This window comes from Bombus vancouverensis, chromosome 10 (assembly GCF_051014615.1).
Source record: "Bombus vancouverensis nearcticus chromosome 10, iyBomVanc1_principal, whole genome shotgun sequence".
Lineage (NCBI taxonomy): Eukaryota > Metazoa > Arthropoda > Insecta > Hymenoptera > Apidae > Bombus > Bombus vancouverensis.
In genome coordinates, this window is record NC_134920.1 from 7,196,150 (window position 1) to 7,212,172 (window position 16,023).

General features: G+C 39.5%; 1 protein-coding gene across 3 annotated transcripts in view; it reads right to left on the bottom strand.

The window, feature by feature from the left end:
• LOC117156970 (agrin) overlaps nt 1-16,023 on the bottom strand; it is a 325,884-nt gene that overhangs the window by 32,413 nt on the left and 277,448 nt on the right. For all 3 annotated transcript variants that reach the window (XM_033334550.2, XM_033334549.2, XM_033334545.2), the window contains exon 6: nt 5,102-5,338. In XM_033334550.2, the coding sequence (XP_033190441.1) occupies nt 5,102-5,338 (237 nt within the window). The remainder of the gene's footprint in view (nt 1-5,101; nt 5,339-16,023) is intronic.

Below are 16,023 nucleotides of genomic sequence, written 5' to 3' on the forward strand. Positions count from 1 at the left end.
GCCGCTCCACGCATACCTGCAATTTGCATGCACGGATTCGTGGTTTGATTTCATTACGATGCAATTACGGTGTAACCGTTTGAAGATAATTTATGGCCGGCTCTTTTGCTGCATTTACATGCACTAGCAAAATATACTTGAGACTATATCGTACGTGACGCCACTTTTAGCCGCTTGATATTATTCAGGCTTTGTTGATGAAAAAACATTAGCTTCTTCTGGAAGAGGAAGATGAAATTCTGATCGAAGAAAAATCGTAGAAGGAAAGTTGCATCGAGATTGGATTTTAGAAGCGTTTCGTCAGTGTTCTTCCGTTTCGTGACGAGATTCTGAAAGTAATTTGATTTCGTATGAATAGGTTCGTAGGTTCATAGATATTTTGATGAAATATACTTAAAACGTTATTTACAGGCAATGGTCTTGCTATTTATTAATATCCATGTCTGCATAATTTCTAATTTCTAGTCTACGTACGTAAATATACTTCAAAGATAGTTGCATTCGTTACAATTTATCCACCAATTTAATCCCTTTCTCTGCATACAACAATCTAGCGTTTCGTTCGTTTTTGAAAAAGACATACGAGCAATTTAACACACCGATCGCGGATCTTTAAGTTTAATCGAACCGACGCGTCAGGGTCGATCTGCTCGCGGCTCGCATCTTGAGTTTGTTCGCTGTATAGTTGGCGTTGGAATCTTCGAACCGACTAGCGTGAGAATTTAGTCAAGCCCGTTTCGAAGGAGCTAGGATCCTCGAAGCTAACGTTTCGGAGATCTGCCCCTTTTCCCCTACAGAAGACCCTTATTTCGGCACACTCGAGCGTGAAGAGAACGGCACGCCCGCCTCCATTCTGATTTGGATCAGGATATTCACGGGAAACGAGCTAAAGCGAATTTCTACAGCCCAAGGTGGAAGGGGCACGGTGGAAAAAAGGGCTAGGAAGAAATAGCGCTTATCTTGGAAAGGAGTTCTCAAAGACTCCTCCTGAAAAGGTTACTTAACGATCGCTGCGTGCACGGTGACTGGATAATTGTGAAATTAAACAGAACGAATCGTGAGATCGTCTCTGCTGGCAAACGATCGCTACGTAATTGGGGCCAATTTTACTCAATCAAGATCGATTCATCCTTTATAAGATATATAGTTTCTTAAAATATATGATATTCCGAACGCGACTCTCATACTTTTTGTATTTTGATATATTATTATTAATTTTCTTCAAAAGTCCTATTACGTCTTGTTCTAAATGCGACGTTATTTGTCACTCGGAAGGAAACGTAATAACTTCCCCCTTGTTTACGAGTTTCCGTCGCGAATCTCTCGCATACAGTCAGGAAAGATTGATCCTTTTCAACCGCATCGCGCTTTTGGGAAGTTTTCCTCGGGATTCTCACGCACTTGATAACCAATAACGATTCCCTTCACTGTCTCCTACAGATCTGCTCTATAGTGCATTGACATTAACACCGAGAACGAGAGAAAGAGAAAGAGAAAAAACCCAGCATACTTTTAATCGCGAGGCCCAGCTTCCGCGCTTTATCGCGTTCCGCGACCTCTTTTCTCCTCTGCCACCCGCGCCGTTAGCAGCCGCTGTTGCTGCTGCTGCTGCTACTTTCAATCATTGAAAAAGTTCGTCTGTCTCGAAAACTCATTTCCCCCCTCTTTTTTTCAATTTACCCTCGGGCCAATCGTCTCTGACGGTGGAGAACGAAAGAGGCTCGACAGTAGATCGCGCGGAGCGGAAACGGAGTGGGTGACGATCGAAAAGTCTCGAAAGTTTCGAGCTAATTTGATTTATCGTCGCAGCCACTTGAGATTCGCGACCCAGCTCGTTCCACCCCTGACTCGGCGTCCTCGTTGCCGAAGAAATTAGGAGGGGTCAGGGATGGGCTGGGTTAGTTAGAAACGAGCCACGATCGGTCCCATGCCGATGGAATTTATTATTGATTTCGCCATCTCACCAACGTGAAGCGACTGAATACGATTGATAAAAGACACCCTTGACTTTCTTCTTCTTTTTTCTCTATTATTTCTCCCTCTATCGTGACTTTCACTTCGATGAGAATCGAACCGAATCGAGAAGAATAGACGCTCGGTCGAACGATGCGACGGTTTCGTCCAATCTTTTCAGTGTCCTTGTCACTGATTATTAAGTCTCGTTGTTCTCTGTGCAACTCGATTATTAGACTCGACGCAATAACGGTACAATTCTTTAGCATCCATCGCGCTATTTACAAGTTCGCATAAGCCTTGTGATCGTATAACATTTTTTAGCAATTTTCACTTTCAACCGGTTGCTCTTTATCCTTCGATTTTACAGGAACATCAAGAGCAACTGCGTCGCGAGGAAGACGCCTTGGAAGAGGAAACGGATCGATGTTTTCTGACGTTCGTGAATCGCCGTCCGCGATTATCATCGCGTCCGTTTGAAGAATAAAAAGCAACGGAATGGATGTGAGCAGACGAAGCGTCGGCGGATGGACTTGCCTAATCCTAAGTAAACGTTGCCTCCTTTACTCACAACTACCTGTCTGATCAAACATTTGTCTCTACTACTCGGTTGATTAAGCGCCCGCCGAGTTTATACTGCGTTCTAGCCTTCGGTCGAGAGGGCACAAGACGACTAGGGTTGGACAGGGGATAAACAGCCGAGTAAGAAATCTGAAGGGCGTAAGCTCGATCAGGCGAATTCTAACAGGAGGGTGGGAATGAGAGGAGCTGCGACGTGAGATACGCGGAGAAGATAAAAAAAGGACAGATGATTGGTAAAGGTAAAAAGGTAAAAGCGATGGGATGAACAGAGGTAAAGGGAAGATTGGTCAATAAAACAAAGGGTAGAAAGAGAGAGAATCAAGGGACGGATGGAAGAAACGAAGGTTCGTATGGATGATGTAGAATGCTGAAGAGTAAAATGAGAAGAGCAAAATGAGAACGAAGAAACGAGGTTGAGTGCAAAGCGAAAGAAAGGAACGAGGAAGGTGCGGATAAGCTTGTTAATCCACAGGCCTTTTGCAATATGCCGGTAAGAATACAATTGTATTCTTTTGTAATAAGAAGCAAGTAACAACTAAGACATTTCCTTTTCTAGAAATTCTAAATTTCTAATTCTAGAATTTTCTAATTCTAATTCTAATCTTCTGAACAGTAATTTCTAGGAATATGCAGTAGAATAGAACGCACGACAGAGAAGATAGAAGTTGTTTAATCGTGCAGAAAGCTGCATTCAAATAGGAACGTTCCAGAAGAACACTTTTCTTCTGGAACATTACTATCGTACCCGAAGAGAAAATTATAAGCGAAAAAAACGCGTGTAGTTGAAGGTAAAGCGTAAGATAAATATAAATGCAGGCGGAATAAGGAGGAGAAGTCTTACAAGCTATATCAAAGGAAGGGATCACCACGAGTAAAAGGTATACGAACAGAGGGAAAATTAGATGGAGAAAGAAACTGGAGTATAAAGAGACGTACACTGACAATTGAAAATGAGCTAGAAAAAACGAAAAAACGGTATGAAGAAGCTCTTCCCTCTTCTCTTCTGGTTAGTTGCTTTTAATTTGAAGCGAACGAGGTAGGAGGAGGGGCGAAAGAGCAAGAACTTGATTCTTCTCGTCAATAGAAAAGAATCGGTTTAATCGGACGATAAATGGCGAATATACGTTCCATCTGACTGGCTATAGCTTTGGAATTTACTTGCACGATTTACGCTTTCTTTTCCACAGAACGTATGTTTGTGCGAAACGATTTAGCTTCGGCAAATACGTGTCGGTTGTTTATGCTACTCGCACGTTGCTAATTTATCACTGTCTTCTCGTTACTTTCGACCGATGTTGCGGATTTCCGACGATTTCGCGTCACACCCTCGGTTTCTTCTGCAGTCGTTTAGGTTTCTCAGTCTTCTGCCGGCCTTTCGCTTAGTTCGTCGTATTTTTCAATTGTCGAGCATTGCATAACGGAATCGCCGATTAATTTTACTGGTCAACGAAGCGCGCACTCGCGCGACAGAAAATTAAGAATTGTTTTACGATTGAAGGCTTTTATCCCGCGGTTGAATGGCACAGATTTTAAACCGTTGTATTTAATCAACGATTGTCAAGAATTAGTATTCAGCGAGCAAAAAAAAAAAAAAAAAGAAAGGCGTGTATTGTGCTTGAAACGATAGAAAGTTTATTGGTGGAAGGCACGAGGACAAATGAAAATAAAGTCAGCTTTTAATCTGTGAGTTGTGAAATTGAAATGGAACGTATCGATCGGTTCAGCAGGCGCGTTCTTTAAACTTTCTATCTCCCGACGATATATTCCGTTCATCAAGTATCTTTCATTAACAAATTTACCGTTTATCCAATTATTAGAATCGTCTTGGGGCAATGTTCTTATATTTATACTAAATAAATAAAATTTTCTTCTATATTCGGATAGCGATATAAACGAAAGAGATCGGTTCCTCTGGAATCACGATTTCACGGTTACGAATTTCGCGAATAAGGATATCACCGAGAAATACGCAGAATGTCGCGAATGTAAACGACCGCATCTGCCCGGAAGTAATCTCGATCGCGTGCATAAAGTCGCAAGTAAATACGTACAAACCTCGATATTTAAGCTCGGCTCGACTTCGATTCAGTAAATATTTGTTTCCGCTGCAGGCCCCGTTGCTGGATTATCTCGGAGTCCGAGTACGCTTTCGCTCTCGATAAATAACATCGCGAGAAAACACGAGATTCTTAGGCATGCATCTTAAGTGTTTGCAGCGTGCTACCTGCCTTACATTGCTATCGTTTCTTCCTTCCAAGATCGATATTTCTTGCGTCATTTCGCGTCTCTTAGCCATTTACAATTATTTCTCGACAAAAGAAACGAGTTCCATGCAAACTAGAAATTAAGCTGAAACGATAGAAAGCTCGTTTCTTTATGATCGTAAAGTGTTTAGCTTTTAATTGAACGAAGGTTTGGCTATCCTTGAGGAAAACATTTATAGTATTTTTTTGGAATCCTACTTCAGCGATGCAATCGGAATTTAGAAACACGATTCGCTATACTATAACTCGCAAGGAAGCAAAAGATAGATGTTTCGTATTGCAGTCGAAAGAAAAATACTTACCGCATTTGCCTTGAAATGCCACCGTGATATTAACACCCTTCGCGCACGCTGCCTTGTTCAACTCGCAAAGAGACGGATAGTCGGTCCCATCTGTGCCGCAGACAGGGCTCGATCCTTCGTGATCCCCTAAATTCGGACAGGATTCCAAGCATTCACAGGAAGCTTTGCTTCCGTCTCTGCTTCGTACGCATTGCGCACCCTGAGTACAATTTAGTTTCGCACACGGGTCCTTGATTTCTGTAACAAAAATTGGTGATGTCGTTGAATTAACAATTGTTCGAACAGTCGTAGTGCCATTGGCATTCGATTGAAACAGTTCGACGAGTAAATATTCGAACATTAAGCGAATGTAAATTTCTCAATTACCAAATTGCATATTGATAATCGCCTAGTTATTCTGAATAATTACAATCTTTCACTAGAAAGGGAGATCGTTAAAGTTGCTGAAGCAGGACAGGAAAATCATCTTGCGAGAAACAATTTGACGAATAGGAAGGATGGCGATGGACACGTTTAATCGATAATTTTTTTACCGGCATCACGGTCGTTCCGACATCAAATGTAATTACAAACCGTAAACATGGGGCGCGTCGTAAAGCGGCGTGAAATTAAATCCGCGCGATTCACGATGAATAAAGTATCGTCTACCGGAGGATTTAGCCAGCGTGATAAAATACAGCGTACGAACCGTGACCGCGCTCGCCGGCCCTCGGTTCTCCTTTCTTCTCGGGATTTGAACAGATAAAAGCCGTCCACGAATATTCAGCCGCGGCTAAGCCGGTGAAAATTTTTAATGGAACCACTGGCGAAGGAACAGAGAATAGTAAGCCCAATTAAAACGTTCTTCTCGTTCGCCATAGCTATGATATCATGGCCTCTTTCTGGCAGAACGACACGAGACACGGGTAGGAAAATAGAGGAAAGAAGTAGCTTGTTCTTGTAACCTGGATAAAAGATGGTTAATGATAATAGGAGACTATATTTTGAAGGAGCGGTACATTTGGCTTTTGTGGAGTATTTTAGAAATAAGTTGCAAAAATAATTTATTTATGTTAGAATCGTTTAATTTGTTTGTGATATAAATCGGTTAAAGTAGCAAGAAATTGAAATTCGATCAAAATGGAAAACGCAAAAGGAAGAAAGATGAAACCAACATACACCGAAGAATAATTTAAACGAAAAGTTTTAAAGAAAAAGATATTTCTCCGTCCATCTTCTTGCTTATACGACAGGAGAAAATGCTTTCTTAAAATTTACAAAACCCCTTCTTCAATTACTTCTATACGTTTATTGTTTCCTTTCACGAATGAGAAATTAACCCGTGAAATTATTTTTGAATATTCTACTTCATGGAATATTCTCAAGTTCGTGACAGTGCACAAGCCTTTCTTCCGGACCTTCGTTACGATTTTCGACATAGAGCGTCGTCGTTACGCTCGTTATTTGCGTTCAAGTACCTTTTGGAAAAACGTAGCAACACTGGGATATCGTCAACACTCCACACAGTACCAACACTGCTTTTCCTAGCATCGTTCGTCACCTCTTCCGTTGCCTCTTCTGCAAATCAAGCCGACCACCATTCATCTCTCATCGTTGTTACGTCATGCGTTTCATCAGACAACCTTCTTTCCATCTTTGAAAATAAAGGACAGTGGACGAGCTCGTATCAAATGCGAATGTGACATCTTCAACATTCCGATGCTTGAGAATTCTTTACAGAATATGTACAATAACAAATGAAACGAACCTTGTCGAGCACGATTCACAGGTCCAGTGTCCTCGCATCAGCAAAAATGAAAAATATTTTCAAAAATATGCCGTTAATATAAAGCTCAAACAGTGCAGAAAAGAAATCAAATTCCTCTTCAATCGATTTGAAAGAAGCATAAAACTGGACGAGTTCTGACATTTAACTACGAATTCTTACATTCCTCGCGTCGACATATTGAGCACACTGAGCACACTGAGTATCAATCTTTTTTAACGCCCTATTTTCTTTCTATATTATGATTTATTTTAAACAAAGGATCGTATAAACGTGATAATTTAAGGTTAATCAAATCCCATAAGCGGCAATCAAGATCATGTTATTACTACTCAGGATCGCACTTAAAGATCACAGAAAATAATCGAGGGCGTTAAATTGATATTTAAGATGATTTGAACTATCTCAGGGGATTATTCTGTTATCATAAATATACGTTTGCAGCTCATCGTTCTGTGCGAAATACACACATTGAACCGCGAGTCGTTGACACTAGGTCCAGCGACGATCACCAGTAGTGGCAGTAAACGTTCACGCCGCCGTCGAAAGCTAGTAGTTCGGCCGGATGATGGATCGCAGCCTCGTTTGCATTCAATAACTCCCGTCCTGGTGTATTTTCGATTTACCATTCACCGCAACCCGATTATCGTCGTTAACGCATTTAATTCGTCGGCCACTCATCGTCGCGCCGCCGTTCCGATCGATGCATTATTAATTATCGGTATGACAAAAGCAATTAGTGATCGGTTATCCAACCGGCGAGGACGGTGCCGTTCGATTTGTCCCTTTCCGTCCGTGCAATCTTCCTAATGGAACGAATTTTCCTAATGTAACGTTGGCCAGAACCTAATAAATCGGGATGACGAGAACCTGGTCTTTTAGATATTCCAACGAGTCCGAAAATGCTATCGCCGGAATATCGTTCAACATTTTCGCAATAGTCGAATGAATTTTACACCATTTAGAGAATTTTTGCTTGGAAATTATTGCAACCACATTTTTCATGCAAGGCATTTATTGTATCTTTTTTACTTATCATGCGTATAAAATAGACGATTGAAATTTCAGTACATAAGTGTAGATAGTTTCTACGAGTAGAAATAAATAGGAATGTTCTATTCTGCGATACGAATAGATTTAGCATCGATTAAGTAAATATTTCGAGGAATTAATTAATTTAATTTGTTTATTTCTCTTGTCCCCGATACTCTTACCCCTTCGGTATAGTCTCTCGTTTGCATTAACCGATTTGCCTAACGTTCAAACAACTGCCTTGATCTAACTGAAACGTTTCTGCGAACGTTTCACACGCACGAACGATAATGCAAACACTTTCCAAAGGTACTATTTGTACAGAAAACATCTTTAAATAAGCATGGAAGAAGTTCCCGCTCTGTTCACTTCTCGAAGGTTGGCAAGAAATTTTGATAGGATCAATTTGAAAGTTAAATTAAGCTAAAGTTAAAAATTTCTACAGCGTTTATTGCTTCTGCGTCTGGACTACGAACGAACTTTCCTTACATTTTGAAACTTAATTATTCAGTCGGTAGAATGAATTGTACAAAAGTGTCGACCGAATAATTTATCGTTCTCCATAAACACGTATATGTTGAACAAAAGCAAACGCAATTCCTTTCCGAGAAAATATTGCACAAATATTCGTCTACTATTCGTTTCTTTGAAACTGCGAAATACCTGAAAACAAATGGCGTATTCGAATGAAAAACAGTCTGGAACTTTTTTCGGTTGCCGACAAGCAGGAACAATCGATCAGTATTTAAATTTCCATCTTTTTTCGACCATACGGATCCAGCGTTTAATCCGCAGCGTTTGTTCATTTAACGGTTGGAAGATTAACATTCCGTACAAAACTATCGCGCGACCATTCAGTCGAACGAAATAACATCGGATATCAGTTAGTTGCATACGGAATAGAATTGAAAAGCCAGCTTAATCGAGCTCGCGAACCAATCTTGTACGAATGATGGTTGCTATACGATCATGGAAAATTGAATGACCGACTCAGACGGCGGAAAGTATAACGGAGCGTGGTATTGAACGTGTGATTCGTGATCTCTTTGTTAACTTTACAGTTGTCATTTTCGTTGCAAATGTTTTGCAAATCCGGAAATTAAAAACTTCAGAAAGCTTCGGATTTTTACTCGTTCCTTGAACTGGTTTATTTAAACTTTCAATTTCAAAGCTGATTTTTCGAAAAATTTATTTTTCCCAATTGCGTCATACCTTGCATACTTGCTGTCCGGCATATGTACGATAATAATTCATCGAAGTTTAATATATGTGATTTGAGATTAAATAAATCGAATTAATAATTTGAAAAAAGAAGAACCTTGATACAACCATTCGAATTTGCAAACATCGCGTCGCACGATAAACGAATATTCCATCACTGACGCTGTCTTCAATTTCTCCTTTATGAGCTACATGGAAATATCCATCTTAAATATACCGGTTCTGTACTACGACGATCGAATTTCGAGCGCAAAAAAAACCTCGTCAAAGTTTCTCTCTCTCGTTTCGTTCAGCCTCTACCCACAGGGGGCGACGTGATATAGTAATTAATAATCCATTTTGTCGGTTTTTGCCGGAGCACCTGACCGTCGCAGCTTGCTGTTCACCGCTTACGGATAATTTATTATCAGCGAGCACCGCATTACTCCCGTATACAACCGACGCACAGGTCGTCGAAAAGTCTGTCAAACGTCGATGGCCATCGCCCAACCTTCCTGTTTTCCTTCCTGTTTTCCTGCCATTATGTTTACTCCGTGATGGAACTGCAATTATTTATTCTATTGCATTTTTGACGAGATTTGTGTATGTACGCGACTATTCAATTTTAGATAAATCGTTAGCTGTTGATCAGCACACGGAATAACACGATGTATGAAATACACAACGTGTTAAGTTTTGTGCATATTACGAGAGTTCGAGCTATATGGTACTTTGATTATTATGTGAAAACGATATGTCTGTATTTGTGAGGTCCGCACGCCTAATGTTTATTTTGGATTAAATAGCGATAGAATATCTTGGAATTTAAACATTTTTTAGTAAAATAAAAAAATATTTAATGTAATTATCTTTTTCTATTCTATACATTTTATACCCTTTGGGAAAATACTAAAATTGTGGAAAAACACTTAATTTCCAAACTATTCCCGTTTTATATTAAATTTGTATAGCTATTTATTTCTGTATATTCATTCAGGAAATAATAATGATAATTAAAAGAAAGATTCTTCAATCTTGTTCGCGCTTTATACCTTAATAACGACCAACATAAATATTATATCAATATAAGCATGTAATATATATATGTGTGTGTGTATTCAGTATTTGCGTTTATTTTACTTATCTCCGTTTTAACTCTGGTAAATTACGAATAATTTATCACGTTTCTATTTGAAAGAAACCCGATGAAATAAGCAATAACGAAATCACTCGCTAATAATTTTCTGTTGTATTTTTATCGACCTCGCAGTTATTCATGATTCATTCAGTTGCTTAAAAAATTCATCGCATAAAAATCTATAACATAAATTCCATAAAGAAATAGCTTTACTGTATCTAGAGAATCAGATCGTACGAAGCCACGTACCTAATATATTATATCACCAGGATATCAAGATAATAAATGTCATCATTCTCTCACTTCCGTTGAAGAATTTTTAGCTGGAAACGTTCCTGGTATTGAAATGTATATTATAAAATTCAGATCTTCCTGTATTTTTCGTACGTATTTCTACTACTCACAGTAATTCAAAAGAACCGAGTGTCAAAACGACGGAGAAAGTATAACATTTTTAAACACGATTTCTAATACAATTTGTTCTGAACAATAAAAATTCGAATTTCTCAGAGAACAATTTTTACAATTTCTCAAAACTCGAATATTAGTGCAAAAATGTACGTACAAGTTCCTCTCTCTCTCTCTCTCTCTCTCTCTCTCTCTAAACATAGGAAACATCGCTTTCCACAGTAAACGTCTAAAGACGATGACGAAATGATCGACGATCGAATTGCCAGTTTATGTCCCAATGATTGCCAATTAGTGGGTCATTATCGAAACGTATGTGGTCTGTATAGAGGCATGGCAGAACGTTTCGGCAGATAACAGCCAGGAAGATGAAGGGGGAGGATCAAGAGGAGCGAATAATAGGTTCGAAGGGTCGTCTGTGTGTGGCCAGTAGAGCCGGACTGTGTCAAATGAGCCTCGTTAGGCAAACTTTAAGAACAGCCCGGATATTATTCGACCGGGAAACGTAGAAGTGGATTCGAACGACGGAGTGATGACGAAGGTCGTTCCAAGACAAGAATTCGCCTTTTCTTCGCCTGTCTTATTCAATAATCTCACTACCGTAATGTACAAGAGCCCATTACTCCACTTTAATGGCTGCTACTTATGGCAACCGACTGTTACCGCCTTTTTATTGGTTACTTGTGACTGGCGGATTTCAACCGAGGGAGTTTTATTTGTTCCATTTATTTACCACCTCGTTTAGCGATTGGGCGGTCGAGCGAGCTTAAGGAAACGCTGAATCAGAAGAGAAACGAGAAAGACGACGTTCGGAGAATTATACCTTGCCGTATTTTAATAGCAAATAAGAAACACGACAAAATAAGATGCTTGGGAAATTGATACATTTTCTTACCTTTTCATCTTTCTAATATTTATTCGAAGTAGTTACGTATGCGATATTTTTTAACATCCTTCCATCGTCGACTAGTATTTTTACGATCCTAAATCACGTTCCAATTGAAGATCGTTACTGCATCTCGTAGGAAAGTAAATTTCGCGATAACCGATGTCACGAGGTTTCAAGGGACAGGGAACGCGTCAGCTGGCGGTCGGTATCGGAAATTGGGTCGCCGCTTATAATTCGCGCGGCGGTCGAAACTTTCGCGCGTGAACTTCGACACGACTTGGTTACGAGTTTCTGGCCACGAAAAAAAAAAAAGAAAAGAAAAAAGAAAAGAAGAGAGGAGACGGATGTTTTTTCCATTTGGAATCTGTAGACGGGCTGTTAATCAATCTTGAGTCGATGTGTGTCGTTAATCTCGCGAGCTGTATCTCGCGAACGCCATAAATTCTGCCGGGCCTTTAAACATGCTTCAAGATGCTCTGGAAAACAAATTATTCTTCCGTGTACGGCGAGGAGAACCGCACAGCGCCGATACAACACAGTGTAGTGGATCGAATCCGCATAAACGAGACCGAAGGAGGGAGAATCCGACTGTCGTGATTAACGAGCGAGTTTCGCCTGTCAGGCGGACGTTTCTATGGTCGTAAGCGGATATGGGCTGTTCGGTCAAAGCGCGTCGGTAGTAAAGGCATCAGATTGAATTTGGGATTGAGCTCCGTTGTGTGAAAGGATCGAGAGGATGATGTGCTACGCTGTTCCCGATAAGACCGGTCTGCGAAATTATGTGAACGCGTTCTCGACGATTCCATGTCTTCCATGTTACGTCTGTTCTACGAAAATGGCCCATTACGTTCGCGCGCCGAAAATGTATAAAAGGGACGAGACGTATAATTTTCGCATAATTTTGAATCGCGTGTGTTTTGGATCAGTAACGTCCAGCCCAAGGATATAAAGGGGAATAAAACTGAAATAGGATTTTATTAAGATTAAAATAGTAACTAAAACCTTAAAAAATACTTGAGTAGACGAGCATGCTTTGAGAGAACACATGAACGTACGATTACTACTAATTTACCTACGTAGAAGTAGATGGAATTAAGAACACGTTTGAGCTTGTATTTTAATGTACCTTAATTTGTATCTTAATTTTGTAAATGTGCTAAAATTCTGTAAAAAGATGTGATTTAGTTTGATAGATTAATAATTCATTCTACGCTATTCAATGTCACCATTCTTCAATCTGTTTACATTTGACGCAACGTTCAATTTTCCAATAACATAATATAGTATATATATCAATATTTAGCACGGAACCATTCCACTACAATTTCGTTTATAACGTTTCAATTTTAGTGCCATTTAGAATTTTATCTTTTTAATCAGATTTCTGTTTATTTTACGTATACTACATTATGTTTTGATCCAATTTTTATTATCTATCAATATTCCAAGCCACATCCATCCTAAAAACGCGTCACACTATGTTATTTCAAGTTCCAATTACCATTTCATTGGTTACAAACACGGCAGACGTGTCGAGCATTTTTACAGGTTGATCGAAAGTTCGTTCTTTTGTCACTGTGTCATTAACGGATCAAATCACTAATCAATTCTCGCCTCATTCAACGGAAACAATGGACTTTGTTCGCGTCGTGCTCCGTACAGTTCTATTCGGCTGATCCTAACATCGTCGCAGAAAAAGAAAGAGAAAAGCGGGTTAAAGCTAGAGGAAGAGGTATTAAAAGCGCAATTATCGCGAGGCTTAATTACGAGACTCTTGTAACATCAGCGGCTTCTTCTTGTTTTTCTCTTTTCCTCGTCGCTCTTCCACGAAAACCTTTTCTTTCTTTTTCCTCTGTTTCATTCCCCTTACCCATCGTCGTGACATCGCCCGGCTTTTCAAACGCGATAATCTTGACCTGTCGGTCTCGTTCGACTGTTAAGACAAACGAGAGAGGATTTATTTTACGACGTCAATAAAGCTCTTCGTGATTGCACAATTACTTTCTGAACTTTCAAAAATTATTCGAGAAGACTGCTGGGAGGAACGAGAAGTTCTATTGTTCTTACATTTCTTCCCATTTTTTTTTTTTGTTTAGACTATATTAATAATTAAAATATATATTTGATAAAAAGAAAATTGTATACCACACGTCTCCTAAAATTCTGTTCTTCTCAATTCTTATCAAATTTGAAACTACTATCTACGTCGCGCTAGACTCTTAAACTACTCGATTAAAGAACAAAGTCCTCCCTATGTCGTCGAACGTACGTCTCATGTAGCAAGTAACATCGTCTATTCGACATTAAAAGTCTGTTATCGCAGTTCGAATCCCAAAAGCATGGCAATTCTATCGTAATATAATAAGAGAAACGACGTTAAGACGTCCCCGGAGAATCTGATTCTAACATAACTTCGAGATGAGGTTCTAGCGCACCTCGTATTGTATTCCATTTCATTTCCTAGCACGTTCGGTTCGAGCGCTCGAAAATACTAATACAATTCCCACGCATAAGAGGTTGACCGTGTCTCCAGCGACCGAGGAACTGTTCCAGATCGTATCTTGCTACGGAATTTAAGCCAACCGGTGTAATAACGTAACAACGCACCAGGATCGAAGCAGCCGGCCCGTGGGCAAACGCTGTCGGCTCTAGGTCGCTCGTTTTTCCACTTTTCACGACGACACGTTATACGACGTGACTTACATCATCGTCCGATATTTGCGAGAACATTTTCACGTTGAAAACGCTCGAAAGTGAAAGACAAACGTGTAAACATGGATTAAAAATCGCTCGTTTCACAGTAGAGAAGTTATGATAGATCTACAATTATTTCGGGAATTAATTATCTTTCATTGAGAATTTCGTTAATAAGCGTTTATACTGTGAAACGTTTCCGGCGGTAATTTATCGTTGCTTTCAATTTTACTTTATAGAGAATTCGAGATTAATGAAGACTTTCTCAGAGAAGTTCCTTCTGCCTGTAAATCAGCATTCCAATATATTATGGTATCAATACGCAGCGTATTTTCCAATTCTCAATACAATGATATCGCGTTTACATCTCGAACACATACTTTCTTCCGTCATTGTAATTAATCGCCGGGATTAACTTACAATGTTGCAAAATGCAGAATGATTTGGCGTTGTTAGCACATTAACGATACGTTATTGTTTCCATTAAAACGTAACAAAGCAAATTATTGCGAAAAGTAATTATTCGCGATACTGTATCCCGCTGGCCACGACTATTAGCTGGCTGTTAATATGCAACAGCAATTCAGAGTTGTTTGAGCATCATTCGAATAGTCAGTTTCATTTGGTTGAAAAACTCCATTTGTTCCATTTACCTTTGCCAACCAGCCAGCCTCATTATTAATATTAAGCGTACATAGTCGTAATTTACTTCGAATAACGCGTGCACACGTATGTCCTTCCATTAGGAACAATAATTTAATTCCATAATACGGAATTCTATATTACATGGTCAGAGAGGCCGGTGAATTTAATTCTTTTGCCAAATTTCATTAAATATTAAACTTATTCCTTTCTTTCTTCCCCTCATGATTATAAAATTACTTCCCGCGCAATCATTAATCAGATTTGCCCTCCTAAATTTCACTTTGCTTATCGTAACGGTAGACCAATAATTCATCCGATTTTCACGAACGTAATTATTCACCTCTTTCGACGTTCCTCGTGTTCCGTTAGAACAACAAAAGGGTCACGCTTGGTTAAGTTTAGATGTACAATCGATTCTGAACTGTCCTGGTCGCTTATCTGCTTGTCTGACCACCACTGTCCTCGTTCTATTTATCTGTGACCGGCTCAAAAGCAAAGGGAACGGTAACCTGAATTTCAACAACGACAACGTGTGCATTCCTAATATAGTGCATTGGTAATTAAGATCGTGCAAAAATGTTTGTCATCCATAAGCGACACGAATATACAATTGAGGTTTGGTGAACTGAAGAAGGTGATTGAAGTTTTCGAAATCTCGTTGCGTCGCTCTCGCATGATGAATTAACTTGCTGTCATCGGATTGTCAATGATCCTATTAACGTAACTGAAACGCGGTGTTTGTGTTTATTAGAAATATTCGATCCTGATTTAAACCGTGTAGCATTTCACTTGGTCGATTCTAGGAATTCGCTAATGACGAGGTCGGTTTAATGCACCTTCGAGTAATTGCTATCCGCAAATTTATCGGTGTCTCGCGAGCTATTAGGTCGTAAAGAATATGGAAACCAGACTGGGTAATTTGTTTACTTTATATCACACGATAGCAACGTTGGATGAAGGTTAGCGAGATTCTCTATCGTAATCGTGGCACGTTTTCACAGTCGATTACAATGTGCGGATTATGGCATTGATTATTGTGTTATGCGGTGTGTGAACGACACGCGAGAGCAACAAATAACACGGTGAATTTGTAATATCGTAAAATATTTCGAACTTGTGTGAAAATTAATTACTACTCGTTCTATAATTTG